We start from the raw sequence: 23,182 nt of genomic DNA on the forward strand, positions 1-23,182 counted from the left end.
GTGTGATAAAGGCAGGAGAGGAAGGAATGGGCTTGGAAATACCTAGAAATAGATGCATCCTCTGAGGAATAGGACTCATATCCTTTGTACTTGTCACCCTTCTTTGCTAGTCTGCTAAGGACAGGTCACCTGTATGAGGTTAGTGGAAGATGATTAATGTTTACTGATCGAGTCACTCACTCTTCCACAAAGTCAAAATAAATGCTTGACATTACTCATCATGCATTAAATATACTGAAGACCCTGGCCACTGCTAGAACAGTAACTCCACAAGTGGAGAGAATGTTCCATTCGAACAGCAAAATCCTCCTTTTTATGATCACAAGCAGTATCTGCAAACCCAGTTAGAACCACTAATCCATCCTCTGATAAGAACAGCAAAAACTGATGGAATGGGAAACAAATGGCAGCATCCTCGCTCAAGCAGTGGTGGACTGGACTGCCAATTCATCTTTTAAACTGCTACGGCTAACATCATTAGTAAACCAGCTCCAACATTTTCGGGAGATTTTTATGAAGAAGGAAGCATACACGGTACAAAAAGGAAAATTATTTTCAAACTCCTGACTTGGGGCCTTCTTATATAGCCAGCATAATATAGATGACCATTGTTTTGTTCTGCAGTAATGTATATGGCTGTATTTCAGGCCTACACCAAGATGTATAGACCCATATTATCAATGTGGCATTTTATCTTGACCATCTTGTAGTCTTAGAACTGGGTGACAAAGTAAATGTAAATCCGTATTTGTAAAGTGCGAACTGCTCACCCTTACAGGTCTCAAGGTGCTGGGGACCGTCGTGGAAATCAAGTGAACTATTGCCCTGAGTCACATGGTGCTGAGCTGAGCTGCCGCCGGGGATCGAACCGTGAACCCTGTGCTCCAAAGTCAGCTGCCCTGGCCGCTGCACCATACCTCTCCACGCCCAAGTAGGACACATTAAGAAGGATAAAGGGAAAGCAAAGGCAATGTGGACATTGCAACAGTGGAGCTGCACCAGCATCTCATAGACCACAAGTAAGGCAGATTTGTGGACCGTAAGGTTACCAATAGCAGCTAATGCCATGTTCTTTAAATAGCCAGAAACCCTTAACTTCCTGGCAGAAACACACATCCACTGAGCACCAGTACTTCTGTGAATGAGGTAGGAAAAGGTTTCAAATCCTGTGAAACATTGACACAGTTTTCACTCCCCAACCACATCCACATTACACCTGATGGGAGTAGGCTGAGGTTATTTCATCAACAGAGGAGCAATTTAACCTCCGACAAATATTTCAAAATGCTGTGAAATCATCCATTGCTATCAGCCAAAATAGGTTCTCAGATAAATGGGTGATTTAGGTAATTTGTTAACAGTATTGTAAAGTTTTATCACAGTATACAAAGATTACTAATGACAAGGTGATATCCAACAGTCAAGGTAACAGGTCCGCCTGGAAACCCCGCATATTGTCTGTGGCAAAATGGGTTACTGCTTTAGGGGGGTGAAACCCTACTCAAGCAGCAATCACAATCTCTCAGGATATTTTTCGTGTTTACTTGTGTTTCACCCTGCGCTTAGGCCTCTGGTAGGTTAGTACAAAAATAGTGAGGCTTAACTTATAGGCAATGTGTAAAGTATTTATGCAGCACACAAACAGTAATACAGCGAAAACAAAAAATGTCCCACCCCAATTTGTAAAAATAGAGTAAAATGTAATACATTATTTAAAAACGAAAATAATCAGATCAGTAGACCAGATATATCCAATTTTAAAGCTTTAATTGAACAGTGCATAGAAGGGCAAAGTGCCAACTGTGGTTATCTGGCTGCGATGGGCCGGGAGAATGTAACAAGTTCAGGCCAATCACAATGGAGCGCCGACTAGATACTGGTCTAAGTTAGGCTCGCTTAACAAAGTACCTTAAGTCCTAGTTACAGAGTGTTGCAAAATCCTGCATCAAAGATACATCGCTCAGTGGCAGTTCCAATGAGCTGTAAGGCTGCGATGCATAGTCCTTCGGTGTCAAGGATGCCGTTGATGATGGGCTTGCGATGCAAAGGCCTGCGTCGTGGATGCGTCGCGCAGCAGCAATTCCGAGGAGACTGCAAACTGCGATGTGAGGTCCGGTGTCAGGGAGGCGTTGCGCAGTGACAGTACCGATGAGGCTACGAGTAGATGTGTCTTGCTGCATCGGTTCTGCTTCAGAGGACCAAAGTTGGGCTGGCAGAGCACAGTCGGGTCCACTTCCAAGGATCCGATCCTGGGTTGATACCACATGGGGCTCAAGACTCACAGCAGGTGGAGTCGAGGTGCTGGGTTCAAGTTCATTGGATCCTTTTCTGTCCCTGAGGCTCTGATCAGGAGGCCACTCAACAAGCCCAAGGAGTCACTCTGATCATCCTGGGATCAAAATGTCGAGTCCTTTTAATCAGGCAGCAGTCCTTCTTGCAGAGAAGCACAGCAGTCTTTCTGAGTCTTCCACAGGTCAGAAGGTTAAGCTGGGAAGACCAGACATCTTTGCCTTGCCTGGTAACATCACTATGTGAAGGACAAAAATTGGTTAAAAGCTGCTTATAGGGCCACTTGATTAAGGAAAGGGAGGAGCACGAGCCGCTTAAGCCTGCCAATGGAGAGTACCTGTTGATTCAAACCTGCCTCTGCATTGAACCCTACTTAGTAATGGTGCCAAGTGGAGGGACTGGGTCCTCCTCACCGGGTTTAGGTTGGGATTGATTAGGTGCCAACTTTCCTTCCCACTGGGTCAGTTTAATCCATAGGAAATTTTGGTCTGCCACTGCAAACTTAAGCTCATTTTAACTTTTTCTGCAAGTTCTAGAACAGTTTTGCTAGGATGTTTTTAATCACACTGTGGAGGGGTGCCCCACACTCCTTACATATATCTGTCCTTCTGTATTCATATTCACTCCCAAACCTCGAGGTGTGGCTTGGCATGGCCACATATCTCAAACAGGCACCACAGGTTAGGCTCTCCCTATTGTTTTATGTTCTGCATAATGCACCCCCATTTTTGTTCCTGTTTTTAGACCATAATTGCTAATGTGTTTTTAATTTTATCATGCATTTTATACTTTCAGCAGTTTTTTTCCCTTTCTTTTGTGTTGTTGAACTGTTGAGCAGCGCAGTTTCTGTACTGTGCCGTATGCCAAAAACATGCAAACGTTTTAAAAGTGCTTTCCTCAGAACTGTGTTTTAAAATCCAACTTTACCATTAAAGAGGGTTTTAACTTACAATTCCATAGACCCCAAACTCCAGATTTCTACCTGCACCAAATTGAAAGTTATCACTTATTAAATGTAATAAGTTAACTCAATGTTATCCTATGGGAGAGGCAAGCCTTGTAGCAGCAAAAAAACGAATTTAAGAGTTTGTAACTACGAGAATATGTCAAAGTTAAAAATACATGTCCAGCTTTTTAAATACAGTGCATCCTGCCCTATGGGCTAGTTAGGACCTTAGAGTGACCTATATATATTAAAAAGGAAGGGTTAGGCCTGGCTAAAGGTTTATTTTGCTATGCTGCGATGACAGTTTAAAACTGCACTCACATGCTGCAATGGTAGGCCTGAGACATGTTTAAATGGCTACTTAAGTGGATGCCACGATATGTGCTACAGGCCCACTACTAGTGATCCATTTACAGGCCCTGGGTACATGTAGTACTACTTTACTAGAGACGTACCAGTAAATTAAATGTGCCATTTGGGGGTAAGTTAATTTCACCATTTTTAGAGAGAGTACAAGCACTGTAGAACTGGCTAGCAGTGGCAAAGAGTCCTAAGGCCAACAATATGAGATCAGCAATAATAGAGGAGTAAGGCAAAATGTTTGGGAATGACCCTGCAGAAAGGGCCAAGTCCTTGTCCATTTATTCAAGGCCTTCCTTAAATATGGATGTTGTCTCATCTCTAATGGTCCTCTAGGGCGGTCTCTTTGCATTTTAGAAACCAGATATCAGAACCCCAATCAGGTAAGTTATTTTGGCTGACCTTAAGATCATCTATCCATTACTCTGCTATATTGTAGTGACTGATATTTTGGTAAATATGACCATTGCCCACTACCATCTCAGCATATTGTAGACACTTAGACAGCACTGACTATTGCTTATGATATGCTTTGACATCATTACACAACATAGGGATGGGTAGGCCTGAAGTTCTCTGTATTTCTGACTATATCTTGCTTAGTGGTAGTGCTTGCCTATTGGCTTTGGCATGTTTTTATGCCTTCTTTCTATGGGTTTTGCTCTTTTTAGGGCCTATGCTCAAGCGATGCCATGTTCTTTTCTGACACCATCTTGCTGAGCCTCTTTAGGTGAGAGGCCATGTTTTAGTTTTGAGGTGGTGTTCGCTCTTTGCAAACTGGAAGAGACCGGATCTTGTCAGTGGAATGTGCTCACCCTGCGCTGTAGTCATAACAAAGGTCTGATCAGCCTGAGCTGTGACCCTGGCACTGGCTGGCACAGGAATCTGATGGGAGGCCGGGCGCTTGCTAGAAGGTTTGACGAAAGGTTTCCACTTGTTATTAGAGGAGGTGTCTGGTCTCTGGTCAGTGAGTCAGTTGGAGTTGTTGGTTGGAGTTATGGTGGAGTTCAGTTCAGTTGGAGCTGTTGGTTGTTGTTGAAGTTCAAGCGAGAGCTGGAGGGAGTTCATGTGTGAGGTCGAGTTATGGCAGTCTAATGAAGCAGAGCGGTCCAGACGTGTATCCGTGATTGCAGAGCAGAGTCCTGAATGAACCAAAGAGAGAGAGAGAGGGACCAGTTCAACTGCCAATGCTGGAATATACCAAAACATGGTGAGGTATTCTAAGAATGTTTTAATTATACCTGTTTATGCTTAATCACTTTTTCTTTTCAGTTTCCTATGTGTATGTATGTGTTGGTGATTGCTAGTCATTTTCTTCTTCCTTCTCATTCTATCATTGTGTAATAAAGAGACCCCAATGTGCATTAGTTTCATTTGTCTGTTGTCTCTGAAAGAGAGTGTGGGTACTTCTTAGCCAGGTGCTGCCGTACAGAAGGATGTGTGATTCCCTTCTTACAGGTAACTGATGACAGGAAGGTGCGCTGCTTTTAATCAGGGATGACTACAAGTGTAATTTGTATTTCATAATTCTTGTGAGGGAAGGTCAGGCCCCTTTTCAAGGTAAGGGAAATTGGCTCCCATCAAGAACGTCCAAATTATAGGTGTTGCTGATTTCGCACCAGGGTGCGTTGCTGATTCGCACCAGGGTGCGTTGCTCGCGTAGATGCGCGTTGTTCGTCGGGAGACGTTGCTGATTTCGCACCAGGGTGCATTGCTCGCATAGATACGCGTTGTTCGTTGGGAGACGTTGCTGATTTCGCACCAGGGTACGTTGCTGATTTGCACCAGGGCGCGTTGCTCGTGTAGATGCTCGTTGTTTGTCGGAAGGCGTTGCTAATTCGCACCAGGGTGCGTTGCTGATTCGCACCAGGGTGCGTTGCTCGTGCAGGTGCGCGTTGATTCACCGGAAGGTGTTGGTTTTGTTGCATTATTGTACAGATTCCCTAAGACTTTGGCTCCAGATCTTTGGTATTTTTAGTTGTATATGTGTTAGTTGTTAGTATTATTCCTTTCTCAGACAGGTATTCTAAAAGTGTTGTTGTTTTCAGGCATTCTGGGAAGGAATGGTGCACGTAATGTCCTGATAGTTTGCAGAAGCCCAGAGCTTCTAGGCAGAAATACAGGATTTTCAGGCCATTACATCTATCCAGGCGGGCATGTAAAGTTGGTAGATCGGATCTAATGTATTTCACCTGTGAGGATACACCAGAGACCAGAGTCCAGTTTGATGATGGCTGACCCAAACAAAGAGATCTCCTTCAAGATGGTGTCCACTATGGCCTTGTTCTTATCCTTTGAGGGTTGCTCTTGCATCAACTTCCCACCAGATAACGCTTCCAAAAACAGGAGTTGTCTTGTAGGGTACTGGAAGAATATGTGAGACAAGCAGAGAACGTGCCATTGATGGGCATCATGGGGGAAGGCCTTCAGCAGCCAAAGGTAAGTATGGCTGGCCTCACCTGGCAAAGAGACATGAGAAAGTATCACAGTGAGGCTAACAGGTGGCACAGTTCGAAATGTCATAAAAAGCAGAGATATTGAGCATGGTAATGGAGACCAAGATGAAAAAGCATTGCACAATCTCAGATACAAGTGAAACCCCTGGTAGCAAGAGACAAGCAGGAGAAGTTGAACAAATGGCGAGCTGTTCTAAAGACAAGGCAGCAAAGGCCCACGTGATATCAGCGAAGTGAAGTCTAAGTATAGTAAGCAGTTTAGATGCCTTTGCCATGGGAAAATGTACCGGGTATGCCCAGACGTGGGTCCTGGGCTCACTGTGCCACTGGATTCAAGCTATCCTAGCTGCTATGGGGTGAAACCCCGAAACCAGTCCTAGGATGCTTGTTTCGGGTCCAGGGAGGACCTGGTTTGGCAATTCGGGCTGGACTGTTCCCATAATGCAGAGGGTCAGGACTGATTTGCATATGGTCCGGTCTAAACTGGGGTGACGTGGTGAGCAAAAGAATGATGGATTTTACCCAGATCTCTTGACTGGGGGTGAATGTTTTGAATTGTCCTGCATTCCGTCCATCAACTGTGTGTCTTTTGCTTTCTCGCCCTATGTGGGTCAGGTATGCCCAGACGTGGGTCCCGGGCTCACTGTGCCACTAGATTCAAGCTATCCTCGCTGATAAGGGGGGAAACCCTGAAACTGGTCCTGGGATGCTTGTTTCCGGTCCAGGGAGGACCTGGATTGGCAGTTCGGGCTGGACTGTTCCCATGAGGCACATGACTGGGGGTGAATGTTTTGAATTGTTCTGCATTCTGTCCATCAACTGTGTGTCTTTTGCTTTCATGCCCTAAAACTGTTAGTTTTAGAAAAGCAAGAAAGTACCCACACTTTCAATTGTTTAATCTCAACTGATTTAAAACAAGAAATGAACCAACTGTGTCATGTTCATCTCGGCAATTACTTATGCCTTTTATTTGTTATTTTACAAAAACATGATATTTTTTAGAAAGAGAACAAGGAGTTCTCCACAATCATAGCCACACGTTTTAGTGAGTAACTTTTACAACAACATATGTGTAAACATAGAAAAACGAACAGTCAATACATTTCATTTCATGATATGACGTGAGTTTAAAACAAACAGGTGGAAAAAAGAATAGTGAAATCAAATACGATGTCCAACTTATTATTCAATAGACATCAATGCATACATGCAATCATATCAACAATACTAAAGTGCCAACAAATATTTTAAATCGATAAGGTTCAGTCCCCTTTGTCAACAACAGACTTTTTCAATGATTTAGGATTTAATCCTTTATGTCAAACTTGTGGGATTTAGTCCTTTTATGCCGACGCGTTTCAAGTGCGGGTATCCTGTGCCCACACTCTCATCAGGGCTGAGTGAATCTTTTTCCAATCCTTATCCTAATGATAAAAAACATATGTGTGCTTATTAGAACCCCTTCCTTGGGTTTTCACTTTTTTAGAAATAGTAAAAAACAAGGCGCCTTACCTCTGAGTTGTAGAGGTAAAGGTCACACTTGAATCTTTAGAATGAAGCGTTGTGCGTGCTTCTAGAAATATAAAAATTGGTTCATATTAAATGAATCTATCCAACATCATTCAATGCTGAAAGTCAGCCATTATGCGAAGCCAAGGCAGAGTGTTTACCTTTCTGAATGTCTCCTGAAGGGTCAATATTATTTGTTATTTTCCGTCTATCTTAGTTACGGTTACTCGGAACCACTCTTCACACGTGTTTCTGTGAAAATAAGTGACCGAAATGCCATTATAATTTCTGCGTGTATTTAAAGATTGGGGGGGGGGAAAAATTGCTTTTAATCGCTCTAGGTAGCGAGCCGCTGAGCCACTCACCGCGATTCTTCTCGCGCTTTAGGTGATATCTTTGATCCTTTTCGTAATTCAATACTCGTGCAGTTTTCCTTATTCTGCAACATTAAAAGGAAAAATTCAAGGGCGCTGTACTTAGATTTAGGATTCTAAATTGGTTTAAGCGTTCCGAGGATGTCCGCTCACCTATTTTTTGCTTGCGTCTCCTCTCGCAACAATCCTCAGTCTGAACCTTCAGTGTTGTGTAGACCGGCTGTAACCTGTCTGGTTCTTAGAATTTTTTGAACCAATAGGAGGGGAGTGTTGCGAGGCCACCAAGAAGGTGCCTTCTGGGAGTTGTAGTGAATGAGGGAATACTCATAATCTATTTAATTCACTCATTGAATTTAATCCTTTGTTAATGCTGTCAAACTTCATAATGAGGTATGCTTCCTTACGTAACAGCGCTTGTTCGACATCAGGCGACCTATGTTTAGGGTCAACGCTTGATAACACAGTCCAAGTGAAATCTGACTCCTTGTGTTCAAGGGCCGCGAAATGGTCAACCATTGGGGCATTCGGGACTCTTTTCTTTAGTCGTGATCGGTGTTGTGTAATTCTGGCATTCACTTGTTGGCAGGTTTTACCAATATATATTTTGTTACACGCACACATTATTGCGTAAACTACGTTCTTGCTTTTACAGTTTGTATGCATCTCATGTCTCCATTTGATGCCACTGTGACAGAATTCATTTCCTTCTACGGTGCTACTACAGGAGGCACACATACCGCATTTGTGGTGTCCAGTTATGGGTTTTAATTTCCACTGTGATATAAGATCACTTTTAGGCTTAGCGACATAACTGTCCGCCCGGATGATTTGTTGGCCAATACTGGGATTTTTTCTCATCGCGAAGATTGGTTTTTCCAGGGGGTTTTCCAAACCCTCCAGCAGGTGCCAATTTCGCAGTATTATTTGTCTGAATTTATTGGTGTGGGCCCCATATGTGGTGACACAAACCAATTTGTTCAGTTCCTTTTTTGGTTTTATTTGAAGGAGCTCTTCCCTAGGGGTATATCTCGCTCTTTTCGCGGAATGCTTTAACAATTTTTTTGGATAGCCTCTCTTGATCATTTCATCGCAGAATGTAGCTGCATGTGTCTCAAAGTTGGTTATTTCAGAACAGTTTCGTCTAATCCTTAGTAATTGGCCATATGGTACATTTTGTTTAAGACCTTGGGGATGCGCACTGTTATAATGTAAGATGGTGTTTTTGTCTGTCTGTTTTTTGAATAGAGAGGTTGAGAACCTGTCCCCTTCAATACCTACTTCCACATCCAGAAAGGTCATTTTCTTATTGCTAGAATCAATTGAGAATTTTATATCTGGGTGTCTTGCATTCACCCAGTGATAGAAATTGTCCAGCTCCATCTGGCTACCCTGCCACAGTAGCCAGATGTCATCAATATACCGTGCCCACTGTTTGATATTCTTACTGTAGGGGTTATTTTGATAAATGAATTTTTCTTCGTACTGGGCCATGTACAGTACCGCCATTTCCGGCGCATAGGGACAACCCATGGCTGTCCCTTTGATCTGAATAAAAAATTCATTTTCAAATTTAAAATAGTTACTTTTCAAAGAAATTTCTGCCAATGAAATAATGAAGGTGGTGGGGACCCTGTGAGGTCTCTCACGCTGCTCAAGGTAATATTCCATCACTTCGAGGGCCTCATCTTGAGGGATCTGTGTATACAATGAATTGACGTCCATTGTGGCCATCAATTCATTTACGCCATCTACCGTGGTGTCTTGTAATTTGTTAATGAAATCAATCGTGTCCCTCACGCCAATTGTCTCCGGCTGTGATTCAGCATTGGAACCTATTTCCAAGTACATTGATTTCTTCTTAAAGCCTTTTCTACCTCAGGTTAAATCTTACCTGAGGGACACGATTGATTTCATTAACAAATTACAAGACACCACGGTAGATGGCGTAAATGAATTGATGGCCACAATGGACGTCAATTCATTGTATACACACAGGGTCCCCACCACCTTCATTATTTCATTGGCAGAAATTTCTTTGAAAAGTAACTATTTTAAATTTGAAAATGAATTTTTTATTCAGATCAAAGGGACAGCCATGGGTTGTCCCTATGCGCCGGAAATGGCGGTACTGTACATGGCCCAGTACGAAGAAAAATTCATTTATCAAAATAACCCCTACAGTAAGAATATCAAACAGTGGGCACGGTATATTGATGACATCTGGCTACTGTGGCAGGGTAGCCAGATGGAGCTGGACAATTTCTATCACTGGGTGAATGCAAGACACCCAGATATAAAATTCTCAATTGATTCTAGCAATAAGAAAATGACCTTTCTGGATGTGGAAGTAGGTATTGAAGGGGACAGGTTCTCAACCTCTCTATTCAAAAAACAGACAGACAAAAACACCATCTTACATTATAACAGTGCGCATCCCCAAGGTCTTAAACAAAATTTACCATATGGCCAATTACTAAGGATTAGACGAAACTGTTCTGAAATAACCAACTTTGAGACACATGCAGCTACATTCTGCGATGAAATGATCAAGAGAGGCTATCCAAAAAAATTGTTAAAGCATTCCGCGAAAAGAGCGAGATATACCCCTAGGGAAGAGCTCCTTCAAATAAAACCAAAAAAGGAACTGAACAAATTGGTTTGTGTCACCACATATGGGGCCCACACCAACAAATTCAGACAAATAATACTGCGAAATTGGCACCTGCTGGAGGGTTTGGAAAACCCCCTGGAAAAACCAATCTTCGCGATGAGAAAAAATCCCAGTATTGGCCAACAAATCATCCGGGCGGACAGTTATGTCGCTAAGCCTAAAAGTGATCTTATATCACAGTGGAAATTAAAACCCATAACTGGACACCACAAATGCGGTATGTGTGCCTCCTGTAGTAGCACCGTAGAAGGAAATGAATTCTGTCACAGTGGCATCAAATGGAGACATGAGATGCATACAAACTGTAAAAGCAAGAACGTAGTTTACGCAATAATGTGTGCGTGTAACAAAATATATATTGGTAAAACCTGCCAACAAGTGAATGCCAGAATTACACAACACCGATCACGACTAAAGAAAAGAGTCCCGAATGCCCCAATGGTTGACCATTTCGCGGCCCTTGAACACAAGGAGTCCGATTTCACTTGGACTGTGTTATCAAGCGTTGACCCTAAACATAGGTCGCCTGATGTCGAACAAGCGCTGTTACGTAAGGAAGCATACCTCATTATGAAGTTTGACAGCATTAACAAAGGATTAAATTCAATGAGTGAATTAAATAGATTATGAGTATTCCCTCATTCACTACAACTCCCAGAAGGCACCTTCTTGGTGCTCTCGCAACACTCCCCTCCTATTGGTTCAAAAAATTCTAAGAACCAGACAGGTTACAGCCGGTCTACACAACACTGAAGGTTCAGACTGAGGATTGTTGCGAGAGGAGACGCAAGCAAAAAATAGGTGAGCGGACATCCTCGGAACGCTTAAACCAATTTAGAATCCTAAATCTAAGTACAGCGCCCTTGAATTTTTCCTTTTAATGTTGCAGAATAAGGAAAACTGCACGAGTATTGAATTACGAAAAGGATCAAAGATATCACCTAAAGCGCGAGAAGAATCGCGGTGAGTGGCTCAGCGGCTCGCTACCTAGAGCGATTAAAAGCAATTTTTCCCCCCCCCAATCTTTAAATACACGCAGAAATTATAATGGCATTTCGGTCACTTATTTTCACAGAAACACGTGTGAAGAGTGGTTCCGAGTAACCGTAACTAAGATAGACGGAAAATAACAAATAATATTGACCCTTCAGGAGACATTCAGAAAGGTAAACACTCTGCCTTGGCTTCGCATAATGGCTGACTTTCAGCATTGAATGATGTTGGATAGATTCATTTAATATGAACCAATTTTTATATTTCTAGAAGCACGCACAACGCTTCATTCTAAAGATTCAAGTGTGACCTTTACCTCTACAACTCAGAGGTAAGGCGCCTTGTTTTTTACTATTTCTAAAAAAGTGAAAACCCAAGGAAGGGGTTCTAATAAGCACACATATGTTTTTTATCATTAGGATAAGGATTGGAAAAAGATTCACTCAGCCCTGATGAGAGTGTGGGCACAGGATACCCGCACTTGAAACGCGTCGGCATAAAAGGACTAAATCCCACAAGTTTGACATAAAGGATTAAATCCTAAATCATTGAAAAAGTCTGTTGTTGACAAAGGGGACTGAACGTTATCGATTTAAAATATTTGTTGGCACTTTAGTATTGTTGATATGATTGCATGTATGCATTGATGTCTATTGAATAATAAGTTGGACATCGTATTTGATTTCACTATTCTTTTTTCCACCTGTTTGTTTTAAACTCACGTCATATCATGAAATGAAATGTATTGACTGTTCGTTTTTCTATGTTTACACATATGTTGTTGTAAAAGTTACTCACTAAAACGTGTGGCTATGATTGTGGAGAACTCCTTGTTCTCTTTCTAAAAAATATCATGTTTAATGAAGGTGGTGGGGACCCTGTGAGGTCTCTCACGCTGCTCAAGGTAATATTCCATCACTTCGAGGGCCTCATCTTGAGGGATCTGTGTATACAATGAATTGACGTCCATTGTGGCCATCAATTCATTTACGCCATCTACCGTGGTGTCTTGTAATTTGTTAATGAAATCAATCGTGTCCCTCACGCCAATTGTCTCCGGCTGTGATTCAGCATTGGAACCTATTTCCAAGTACATTGATTTCTTCTTAAACAATTGAAAGTGTGGGTACTTTCTTGCTTTTCTAAAGATACATTGGGCCCAACCCCACTTCAGTCCACAGGGCCATACCCCCCAGTTTCCGAACTAAAACTGTTAGTGGCAGCTGGAAGGATGCTGTGGTGTGCGCGTGCTGTTCCCACAGGTCTGGGGCTCGGCTGGTAGCTGAGCTAGTAGGCTGCTGACAGGCTGCTACATTGTATTATGAGAGAACTCAGATTAATTGATACCCGCAACGCGGCTTTCAGCCTGATGTCACGTCGAGGTAGTGCCCAATGGCTACTACCGAGACATGACAGCCCAGTCAGGTTGTGTGATACAAGAGTCTCTGACGCCACAGGGATGTCACGTCCTGCTGATGGTAGGGTGACCAATAAGCCTGGGCGGAGTTCGCACATGGAAGTACAAAAAAAACCTCTGCTGCTCTACACGGAGCTCTATGAGCAGCGCAATGCATTAGATAAATGTCGTTTGCGGTGATTTCAATGATTTTCATTGCTAGGTGCTTGTCCGCACTGTGCAATAATCGTGAACGGCACCATGCACAGTGCAAGCGGGCGCTGCTTCCTTTCTGCCGCTCAAGTAAATTTTCACCCGAGTGGCAGCTTTCTCAATGCGAACAGATGGTTTCTCAAAGCGAGCTGTCGCAAGCATACACAACCACTCGCGTTGAGAAATCTCGCCGGGAGGTGGATTTTTCTTGCTCGCCAACAGGACGTTGATGAACGCAAGCGAGGAAAAAAACTCTGCTCCTCAACACGAAGCGGAGTTTTTCGGAACTTTGCAAGCACCGCGTAACGCGGAGTGCAGAAAACTCCGCGAGCGGAGTGCAGAAAACTCCGTGAGCGGAGTTCACCGCCCAGACTTGGTGACCAACTGTCTGTAAATTTCATGGACCGTCTTAGGGCGACATACTAAAGTATATAAAAAGTGATGGTTGGAATGCTCGAATTAATCTCGGCCACTGTTATCCAATAGGTCAGAGTCATTCATCACAATGCCTGTTTAAGTTGCCTTGTTCTCCTTCTGATGATCCAGACTATACCTTGCAAGAGTACATACAACTCCTTGCCCTGTTCTATTTGCCAGGGTTTGTGTATGCTGCATGTAAACTGCGTCTGAGTTCTTAGTCGGTCCTTTAGGTATGTGTTTTTTAGGCTGGTACTGTACTTCTGAGATAAATTCAGTCAAAGCTATAGGCCTTATTTTGGACCTTGTGTATTTCCTACTGTTCAGAAGCTCCAAAATTTAGTACAAGTAAGGAATGACTCTGAGATTGAGGCCTAGGCATGTGTACCCATATTCATCAAATCAGGCCACATTTCGTCATGGCAACCCAAATACTTAATTCTTTCCTAAATATGATTATGATAGGAAGTAATCATTTGGACCTGAGGGTAGACTGATTTTGAAAACACATCTCCTTTAACTTTCATAGATGTCCTGTGTTGATACTGCAAATGATCTATAGCTGCACAGTCTTGTAAACAAAGAATTTAAACTCCTTCAGCTTTCCTGGTCAGAAGCTGATGTCTACCATGTAATGTGTGACTCACTTGAATCCCTCAGTCTGTGCAAGCTCTTATGACGCCTCCCACGTTTTTCCTTTCACTTGTACATTCTCGCTGTAGTGCTGTCATCTTTTTACATTATCAAAGGGGTTTCTATCAGTTCTTCTGCTTTTGAGTCAAGATTCTGAACTGACTGGCTCTTCTTCTCTCATGATAAAAATCCAGGGCTGATCTTGCAAACTCTTACGTCACTGGCAGACCAATGACTTTTCACCTCAAGGGTCTTTTCTTTAAGTTTTTCAGCAGTAAGGGGTTTATGAGCATTATCAATGGTCAGTATTGATGTTTAATACTGGTATAATTTGTACATCAGCCCCTCCTAGAATAGCAATATGAGCTGTCAAGACCACTTGCAGGAGGTGATTGAAGGTTTGGAATTCCGATATCTTATGGTTACACTGAATAGAATCAATGTCCAGTTTGAGGTATATCTTTGAAAAGGAGTAGGTAGTTTCCTCACAGGTAAGAATGTAAGGAGGTTAGACCCACGAAGAACACGAATCAGCCAGAAAATAATAGCGCCTTCTTGGTCCGATATATAAAATCAAACACAAATGCACAAAAATGTCTGTTCTACAGTACAAATCAAATGGCAGTTTATAGCTTTAGTTTACAGAACGTTCAGTGTCCTTTGCAGATTTTGTGGTTTCTATTTTTGGGGAAAATTGTTCAGACAGCATATTACATTATATCAATTTGGCTACTATAATTTTGCACTCGGACTTAATTTTTCTACAGTCTTCGATGCAAAGCAGGATAAATCATTGGATTAGAGCCCGTTGGGCTATGAATATATTCAAATTGTCCATATTTCTAAATTACCCAAACATTCATCACACAAAATGACAAGGGGCCTACCCAATTCTCAAAGTAAAAAGCAAGAATGCAAGTGGGCCAGTTCGAACAATCTGTGTGTCTGGCCCACAATGGTGTGGATTTAGACTAACATCCAGACTAACATCCAGATTACATCCCAAAAAGATACCAAAACTTAAAAAATTCAAACCTCAGAACTGACTGTCCGTTGGTGAGAACACCGGAAGGATCACAGGCTCACTGTATCCACAGGTACTCCGATTGGGTCTCTGGACGAGGGGCTTAGGGTTAGGGCCCAACAGAGACTTCACCTGTAATCTCCTGTACTTTAATAGTGACCGAGGTCATTCAAACTGTTTCAGAATCCTCGTGGGGGCAGCAGTTGGCAGGACTCTTCAAAGAACTAGAGTGAAGAGGTTAAACCCTAAAGTCGCCCTAGGCTGGAAAAAGGCCAGTATGTGCTCCCCCCACAAATCTGGGATCAATCCAGAGAAAGTCTCCTGTCCAGGGGTACACATTAAAAACGTCCATGCCCTTGAATATAATCAGCTGCCATCTTTTGTTGGTCTCCTAGTAGCGTAGCGTCAGTAGGCACTAACCACTCTCGACTAGGGTGGAGGATGCACTTCGATGCAACCTTTGACTAAGGTTTTGATTTGAACGCCACTAACAATCATAGAGCATATTAGGTGGAATTACATATTGTTTAGATCAATAAAGTACAGGACAGACAAATCAAAGATGGCCCAGGTTGCAGGGCTTTCTCAGCCATTTGAAGTATTTTATCCCTACAAAACCTGTTCTAGTAAATTTCAGTTTGCCACTTTCCTTCACTGCTCTGATGGATTTAGCAGATAGAGTGAGCGTATAATCTATGGCATAGCACTTAAGTCACCATTCCCTCACTGTTACCAGTCTTAACTCTTCAGATCATCTTCCCTTTTTAACTAATTAACACTTGCACATACCTTTATCTATGTTTTTCGGACCTATGCTCTGTGTCTTGATTAGAAATCAGTTGTATCTAATTAGCACATACATATATTAATTTCTGAGATGGTGTTCTTTGGAACAGAGGATACTTCTCAGAGGTCCTCAGTCAAACAGTGAGTCTCTTCTTTTTAAACAAAATCATTATAGCCTACGCTATTGTGGAAAAGATAAATCTGAGCACATGTAAATGATGGGGAATACATGTTCCCTCAATAAATGCCCTCAGTGACTCACAACTGTAGTGAAACTGACTGAGGAAGTGAAGCCAGTAGGTGTTTTAACATGGTTGTGGATATTTCCAAATGGAGAAATAAACCACATGTTGGGAAATTCAAAGCAGAGATGTGATTAAAAAAGTTGGTACAACCTCAGCTATTTTTTCACACCACTTCACAACGTCTCATAGTATAATTAGAAACTTAGGGTACGCTCCTGGGGGTGTGGGGGGTGCTACTATAAATGTGGTGTTCTGATCATGCACATGTTTATTCCACATTCCTTGAAAGGTAGCCTGGGATTTACTGCCTTTGTTTGTCTGCATCCTATATTTTTTACTTCAAATTTCTGGACAAGCAGGTAGTTATCCCTGATTGCAGGACACACTTGGTTTTCTCACTGTTAGCTGAATAACGTTCTAAATATATATATAGAGCTTTTAGATGTAGGAAAAGTTTAGGTTTGTTTGAAAGCCTACATTGAAGAAAACCATCATCATAATAGAATCAAACGCGGGATCTATTACTACTCCCGTAGAATGAGAGTGCATGACAGACACTTGGAATGAACGTTGATCACATCAGATATGGTGTCTTTAATACTTTGTTTTCACTCATTCGCTCCTATGGCATTCCTGTACCCTCTTTTATATTTTTCTTGTCACCACACAGCTATTTTACTCACTCGCATCTTCCTTCCTTTACTCTTCCTTCTCTCACATTCTATTGCTCTTTCTTTTCTTTTCATTACTAGCTATTTCTTAGTCTCCATCTCTTGTTTCTCTTTGTCTCCACTAACGTTTTTGTTCTCTTTTGATCTCCCAAACTCTACTCCTTTACATTCTCTCGAATAGATGGCTGGTGATGTTAATCATGTCACCGCAGTGCGCTTTATCCTTCGGCAACCATCCCCAGTGTGGTTACAGTTCAACATCGAAGAGATACAGATAAACCCATGTGGCCAGTCGGTAAGTAAAACCAGGAAAAGGTGGAAAACACCTGTCATGTAGAAAAAGAAACATATTGTGTTAGGCAAGGATGTAAAAGAGTGAGCATTTAAATGGTTAACGTGTACGCATTCTCCTTCCTGGGACTAATATAACTAGTTTGTTCCCAACAAAAGCATTCCAGCAACTACATGCTATCAGGCACGTTGGCTGTAAAATGTGCAGCTGCTGCTGTTTGCCTTTAACCATGTCCTTAAGCCAGGAATGCATACATAATTTTGCTCTTTTATTGTTAAACATGTTTTTGTGGGGGAGGGGAGTATCATTAATACCGCCTTTCAAATTTTGCTGTCAGATATACATAATTTGGCATATTTCTTCTTGAAGACCTTTTTATTTGGCCACTAGTCCCTGATTTGAAAAACTACTTGGGGAAATATTCTGGCTCCTCTTTATTGCATATGTTGCCATAAAATGTATTGTTTTTGGCCAAGTGGATGAGGCGCAAAAGGAAGTAGACAACATGTTCGTGAATAGGTCACATTAAATGGAGTAGGATAAAAGTATAGAAATTAAATAGTGATAGGGAAGGTGTTGCATGTTCACTTCAACTTGAGTGGTAACAATTCTTGCACTGTGACAGTTTTTTTTAATCATGAAAACCCCATAAAAATTTGCAGACAAGACCTGGCTATTCAGCCTAACTCTCCTTCCAGTTACATGCTGAACATTCAATGCCCATAGCTGCCATCCACATAACCTTCTAAATGCTAGATTAGATGTAAATAGTGGTAAAACTCCCCCATTGAGAACTTCTTCCCTAGCATGGCATGAGACTTAGAGTACTGTGGCTACAATGGGGTTATTTTGGACTGCTAGCAGTTATAATCAATTATGCCCTGTTGTCTATTTGTAAGATTGTTTACTGCATTTTCTCCTATAACTTTTGATGCATTTGTTTTTTTTCTGGTATGTTATTTGTATTATCGTGTTTTACGTGTACAGTATTAGCATTTCAAATGCTGGACAAACAAATATGAAATTGTGTGTACCAGTAAAACCTTAACCAATTACTAACTCTCCAATGAGATCTTCAATTACTGAGGAGTGTCAGTCAGTCAAAAGTAAAGTTTATTTAGACCTTTGGTCCTTAACATAAAAACATGACATTTTATATAAATATTCTAAAAACATTACAATTCATCAACTACCATCATTACAGAAACTTGATTTCCAAGTACTTCCTCTCAGTTTTACACACTACTCCATGCATAAGTCCTAGAAACACCTATATATAACATAAATATTTTTAAGAGCAGTAAAATTCCTATTCTATCAAGTTTATAAAACGTAATTAACCAGTACAAATGTCCTAAAATCCCTATCCATCATCATTTCTAATCTAGCTTACAGCAGACTATTTTCTATTCCATAATAAACCATTTTACAGCCTTCATGAACTTCACAATGGCTATTATAATTTCGAGGTTTGGCATATCTGTGAGGAGTTCATTTGCTTGTGTGCGCAACCTTGGATCATGTTTTAAAAAGATAGGGCGTAAAAACTGTTTCAGTGGGGTTAACAATTTTAAGCAGTCCATCAGGATATGTAAAACATCGCATTTTGTGCCCAACCAACAGGTACAGTTACCATCTATTCGCCTCAGTTCAGTTCTTATTCTGTCATTCAACATAGCAGGATTATTGCCGATTCTCAGCCTCAATATTTCCGATCTGAACTATTGATTAGGTAGAATATCCAAATAGAGGTACCAATTTTCTTTCACCCAACTATTTCACATAAATTTCACAGTCTTTCTTTTTCAGGTACTTCATGTCTTCTTGCCTAGACCATTCTTTCCCTATTTTTTGAGTTTGCTCTTTGTCCCTTCTATTTGAAGTCTGTTGATGAATTCTTACGTCTACATTTTCACAAATAGTGTATACTTTCTTTCTGACCTCTTTGGCCCATTTCAGGTCACTACGCTGAATCTCATTCTTACACCATTGTGACACTTTTATCTCTTCTCCTGTCCCCAACCTTTTCCAAAAACGTAATAGGCTCACTTGTACCTGAGCATTCCATGAGGTCATGCCCATCTCCAGTCTAATTGTCTAGATCATAGATGAGCCAGGCAATGACATTAGATATTTTATGCATTCTTCTTCCTCGATATCCCAGGTGCTTTTTCCACCTAAGCAGAGAATTTCTGCTCCATATTGTAGTTGCGGGGGTATCGTAGCACTGAAGGCCTTTATCAATGGTCTGTGGGACATGTCACCATAGCTACGATTACATTTCTTCAGCCCACACATAGACATGTGAGCTTTTGCTTTCTGTGCCTCCAAATGCGTACAACACTTTAAAGACTTTCAAACCAGACCCCCAAGTATTCCTACTCATTTACAATCTCCCGTTTGGTTTGGCCCAAATACCAGTTTAATTTCTGGTCTCTCTTGCCGAAACACAGGATTTTGGTCTTATCCATGTTCACTGTTAATCGTTTTGCCGCACAATATATGCTGAAAGCATTTAGCTTCCTCTGTAGGCCCATTCCTGCCTGGTCAAGGATTACCAAATCATCAGCATACAGTAAACAGGACACTTGTTTCCCACTAATTTTTGTACTAGAACTTTTATCTACCTGTAAGATAGTATGCAAATCTGCTATAAAAATTGCGAAAAGTAGCGGAGCCAATACCTACCCCTGTCTTAGGCCGTTATTAAGTGCTATTTCTGGTTTTAGGCCCCCCACCAAACCCTTAACACCTGGCCCCAATTCTGGCCATGTAGCTCCTGGATTACTGAGGAGTGGTACTGGTGGTGAAAGAAAAGAAATGATACTAGGACATCCTGAAGTCCTCTCACAAAGTTCATCTCTAGGGTTATGTCTCAGGCGTGGGAACTCCAGGTCAATAACCATATAATTGACTTGGTTCTCTGTTACCAAAAGGCCTAAAATATTTAAGGGCTTTTAGCTGATTCCATCTGCGTATCTCATCGGCATTTAATTTGCTCCCATTACTGCCACTGCAAAGGTCATGACATTTACAAATAAGACTGGTGACTGAAGACACTGCATGGGAAAGAGAGGCCAGGGTTTTTATTCTTACTAATTTGTTATTTCAGGTAGTAAAAGATGTTGAAGGCACACCCTGGACATATAAGAAACCTGCATCTTTGATTCCAAAATTATGAACAATAAACACTTGTATAGTGCGGCCAATCACCTGTGAGGGTCTTGAGGCGCTTATCATATATACCAGAATTAGAGCTCCATCAAGAATGGAGGGTATCACCTCTTTGAAGTCTTCACCCAATCCCACAAAAAAACCTTAATGAGCTGAATGAGAGGGACACTTGCATCCAAAAGGCCAAATCAGAGATACATTTTTTTAAACGGTCATGGAGGCAAAAGGTGACCACCTGAACGACAGCAAAAAGGGTGCATTCTAGGACATTTGCATGCTTGTGTGGTAAAGTAAGCAGTGCACATAGTTATGGTATAATACATCCTCAGGGTATATATATTGTTTTTAACATGAACAGAGAGAAATGATTGCGATTTGGTGCTCATACCAGCGAGAAGCATGATAGCGAGGACTGTAAACTAGCAGAATCCCATGAGTCCCTGGCTCACTGTTGCCCCCACACATACCACCTCTGTGATAACTGTACCAAGTCAATTTTTCCTACTTTTCCAATGACAAATACTGTCCGATCCAGTGGCTCTGTTTGCAAGCTTGCACTGCTGCTTAGCTATGATAAAACTGAAAACCCAAGTCTTCTGACAAGGTGTTTTGTAAAGAACCTTTTATACGGATGGCGCACATCACTGGGCAAGGTGGACAAGACTCACTGGAAGAAAGACAGAATGTGCTCAGAAAGCTGCCAAAAGAGTTAAAAAGGGTAACCTTGCTAAAAGCATCACTGGAACTAAAGAAAATCAAAGAATCAGTCTCCCAGGATATGGCCACTTCATGTGCCTCCATCCGAAATTGTAAAGACTACTGATGTTTTTCGAAACCCAAATGTAAATTATCCGGGAAATTATGTCACAACCCTTGAGCTATGATTGTGCCTCATCCAATCTTCCCTCTCTTTCCAGGCGTACTTGTTTTATGTCATACTGGTCGGAGTGTGTCAGATGTTGAGCATAGGCTAGGCAATCAAAGCATTAAACCTTGCAGTGTACCATGCCAAGCAGCACACATTAAGCAATTTTACCCAATGCTTGCAGAAGGCATCACACGTTTGATTAGCACATCACACTCCTAGTTACTTGGCTGTAGCCCCATTAAACTCATCACTATCATCCTACTCTGAAAGAAACCATCCACAATCTCTTAAAAACCTACGTAGCTATGACTATTTACCATATTGCTATCTCAAACCGAAGTCATGGAGAAAAAGGGGACTAGTCAGTTACAAGAATAAGTGAAACAAACCATGACTACACAACCTACAACTGAGCTTCTAGCTCTTGAAAAGAGCACGCACCTATGACTCTTGGGTCTAGACACGCTAAAAAAACACCAATGGACAGAGGTGTTCTATCCTGCTTTAAATATGGATTCTCTCCTCAACTAAAGCAGGTAAGTGAACATTGAGTAAGAACAGACATTGTCACACAGAGTCAACACGTGGAGCTTCACTATTTCGTCCTCTCACACTCATTGTTTTATATTCACTGAATGCCTACTTACCTCACAGACAGCATGAAATCCGTGGTTTATATTCGACACGGACTTGCTCTTTAGCTCATACCTCAAAGAACACTCTAATTAAGGGTATAATTCTACAACCGCCTATGCTCAGAAAGATTCTCCTACACTGATAAACCAGGCATGAGGAGAAGGAGGAATATAAGTACGTTTGCGAAGGCACTGGAATGCTGCAATGTAGTCTAAACAGACTGGAATAGCTCTATTGTTTACACCCCAAATGAATGCTCTAATTAAGGATATCTTTCTACACCTGCCTAAGCTGAGGAACATAATCCTACTCCCACAAAGCAACCATAAGTAGGAAGTGATAAGAGTCAGTCTGATGGACTGCTAAATTGCTGCAGCGTAGTCTATAAACAGCACTCCCACAAAGTTTGCCTTTTGTAAAGCCTACTAGTTAAGGCCATGTCTAAACCTTCAATTGTGCAATAATTTGGCATCACCCATGAAAAACATGTTTGCCTTTTTGTGGAGTAAATGATCAAATTAAAAACTTTTACAGAATAAATCTTTATACCATCTGAAAGTCCTTTGGAACGAAGGCTACGGGTAGGGCAAAATCTGGCTCCTCATAACACCTGGGCCTCAACATGAACCTGATCCACCAAAAGACTCTCAGGCTGCGGAAACATGGAGGCAGATCACTGGTATAAAGGAAGTCAAATCTCGAAACCTCATCTCCTAGACTGAAAACAGATTCTACCCACCACTATTTCAGAAGACCGAGCTCTTCGAACTGGCATTCTACTGAGATTCAGCAGATAATAGGAAATATTAGCTAAGAGCTCATGTCCTCACGTTTTGCTAGGGAACCTTTTTTGACTCTTTTATACCTAGCATTTACTCCTCTTATGCTATAGGGGTCTTACAGTGGTGTTGTGGTGCATTAAAAGTCTTAAAACAAATTGTCCTGTAATAATAAAAGCCTTACACATGCATTATAGCGTTAATCATAGAGAAACATTGTAATTTGTTGAAGGATATAGGCTGATGGTTATTTGAAAACACATGTACTAACTGCAGTGTAAATACAAGGACTCTAGCTATTACGTGTTTTGCCTTTCTGAACGCTGGTGTAGACACCATCGTCGTTCGTGGCAAGCACAACCATCGTCAATTTTGTCCTACATAGTTGCGAATTAGTGTTAAAATAATTTTGGTATTGATAGAAAAGTGACACCTTTGTGAATTTAGAAT

At 41.5% G+C, this 23,182-nt stretch overlaps 1 protein-coding gene across 2 annotated transcripts in view; it reads left to right on the top strand.

The window, feature by feature from the left end:
• NICN1 (nicolin 1, tubulin polyglutamylase complex subunit) overlaps nucleotides 1-23,182 on the top strand; it is a 131,370-nt gene that overhangs the window by 103,231 nt on the left and 4,957 nt on the right. For both annotated transcript variants that reach the window (XM_078661217.1, XM_078661216.1), the window contains exon 4: nucleotides 17,165-17,278. In XM_078661217.1, coding sequence (XP_078517343.1) covers nucleotides 17,165-17,278 — 114 coding nt within the window. The remainder of the gene's footprint in view (nucleotides 1-17,164; nucleotides 17,279-23,182) is intronic.

This window comes from Lissotriton helveticus, chromosome 9 (assembly GCF_964261635.1).
Source record: "Lissotriton helveticus chromosome 9, aLisHel1.1, whole genome shotgun sequence".
Classification (NCBI taxonomy): domain Eukaryota; kingdom Metazoa; phylum Chordata; class Amphibia; order Caudata; family Salamandridae; genus Lissotriton; species Lissotriton helveticus.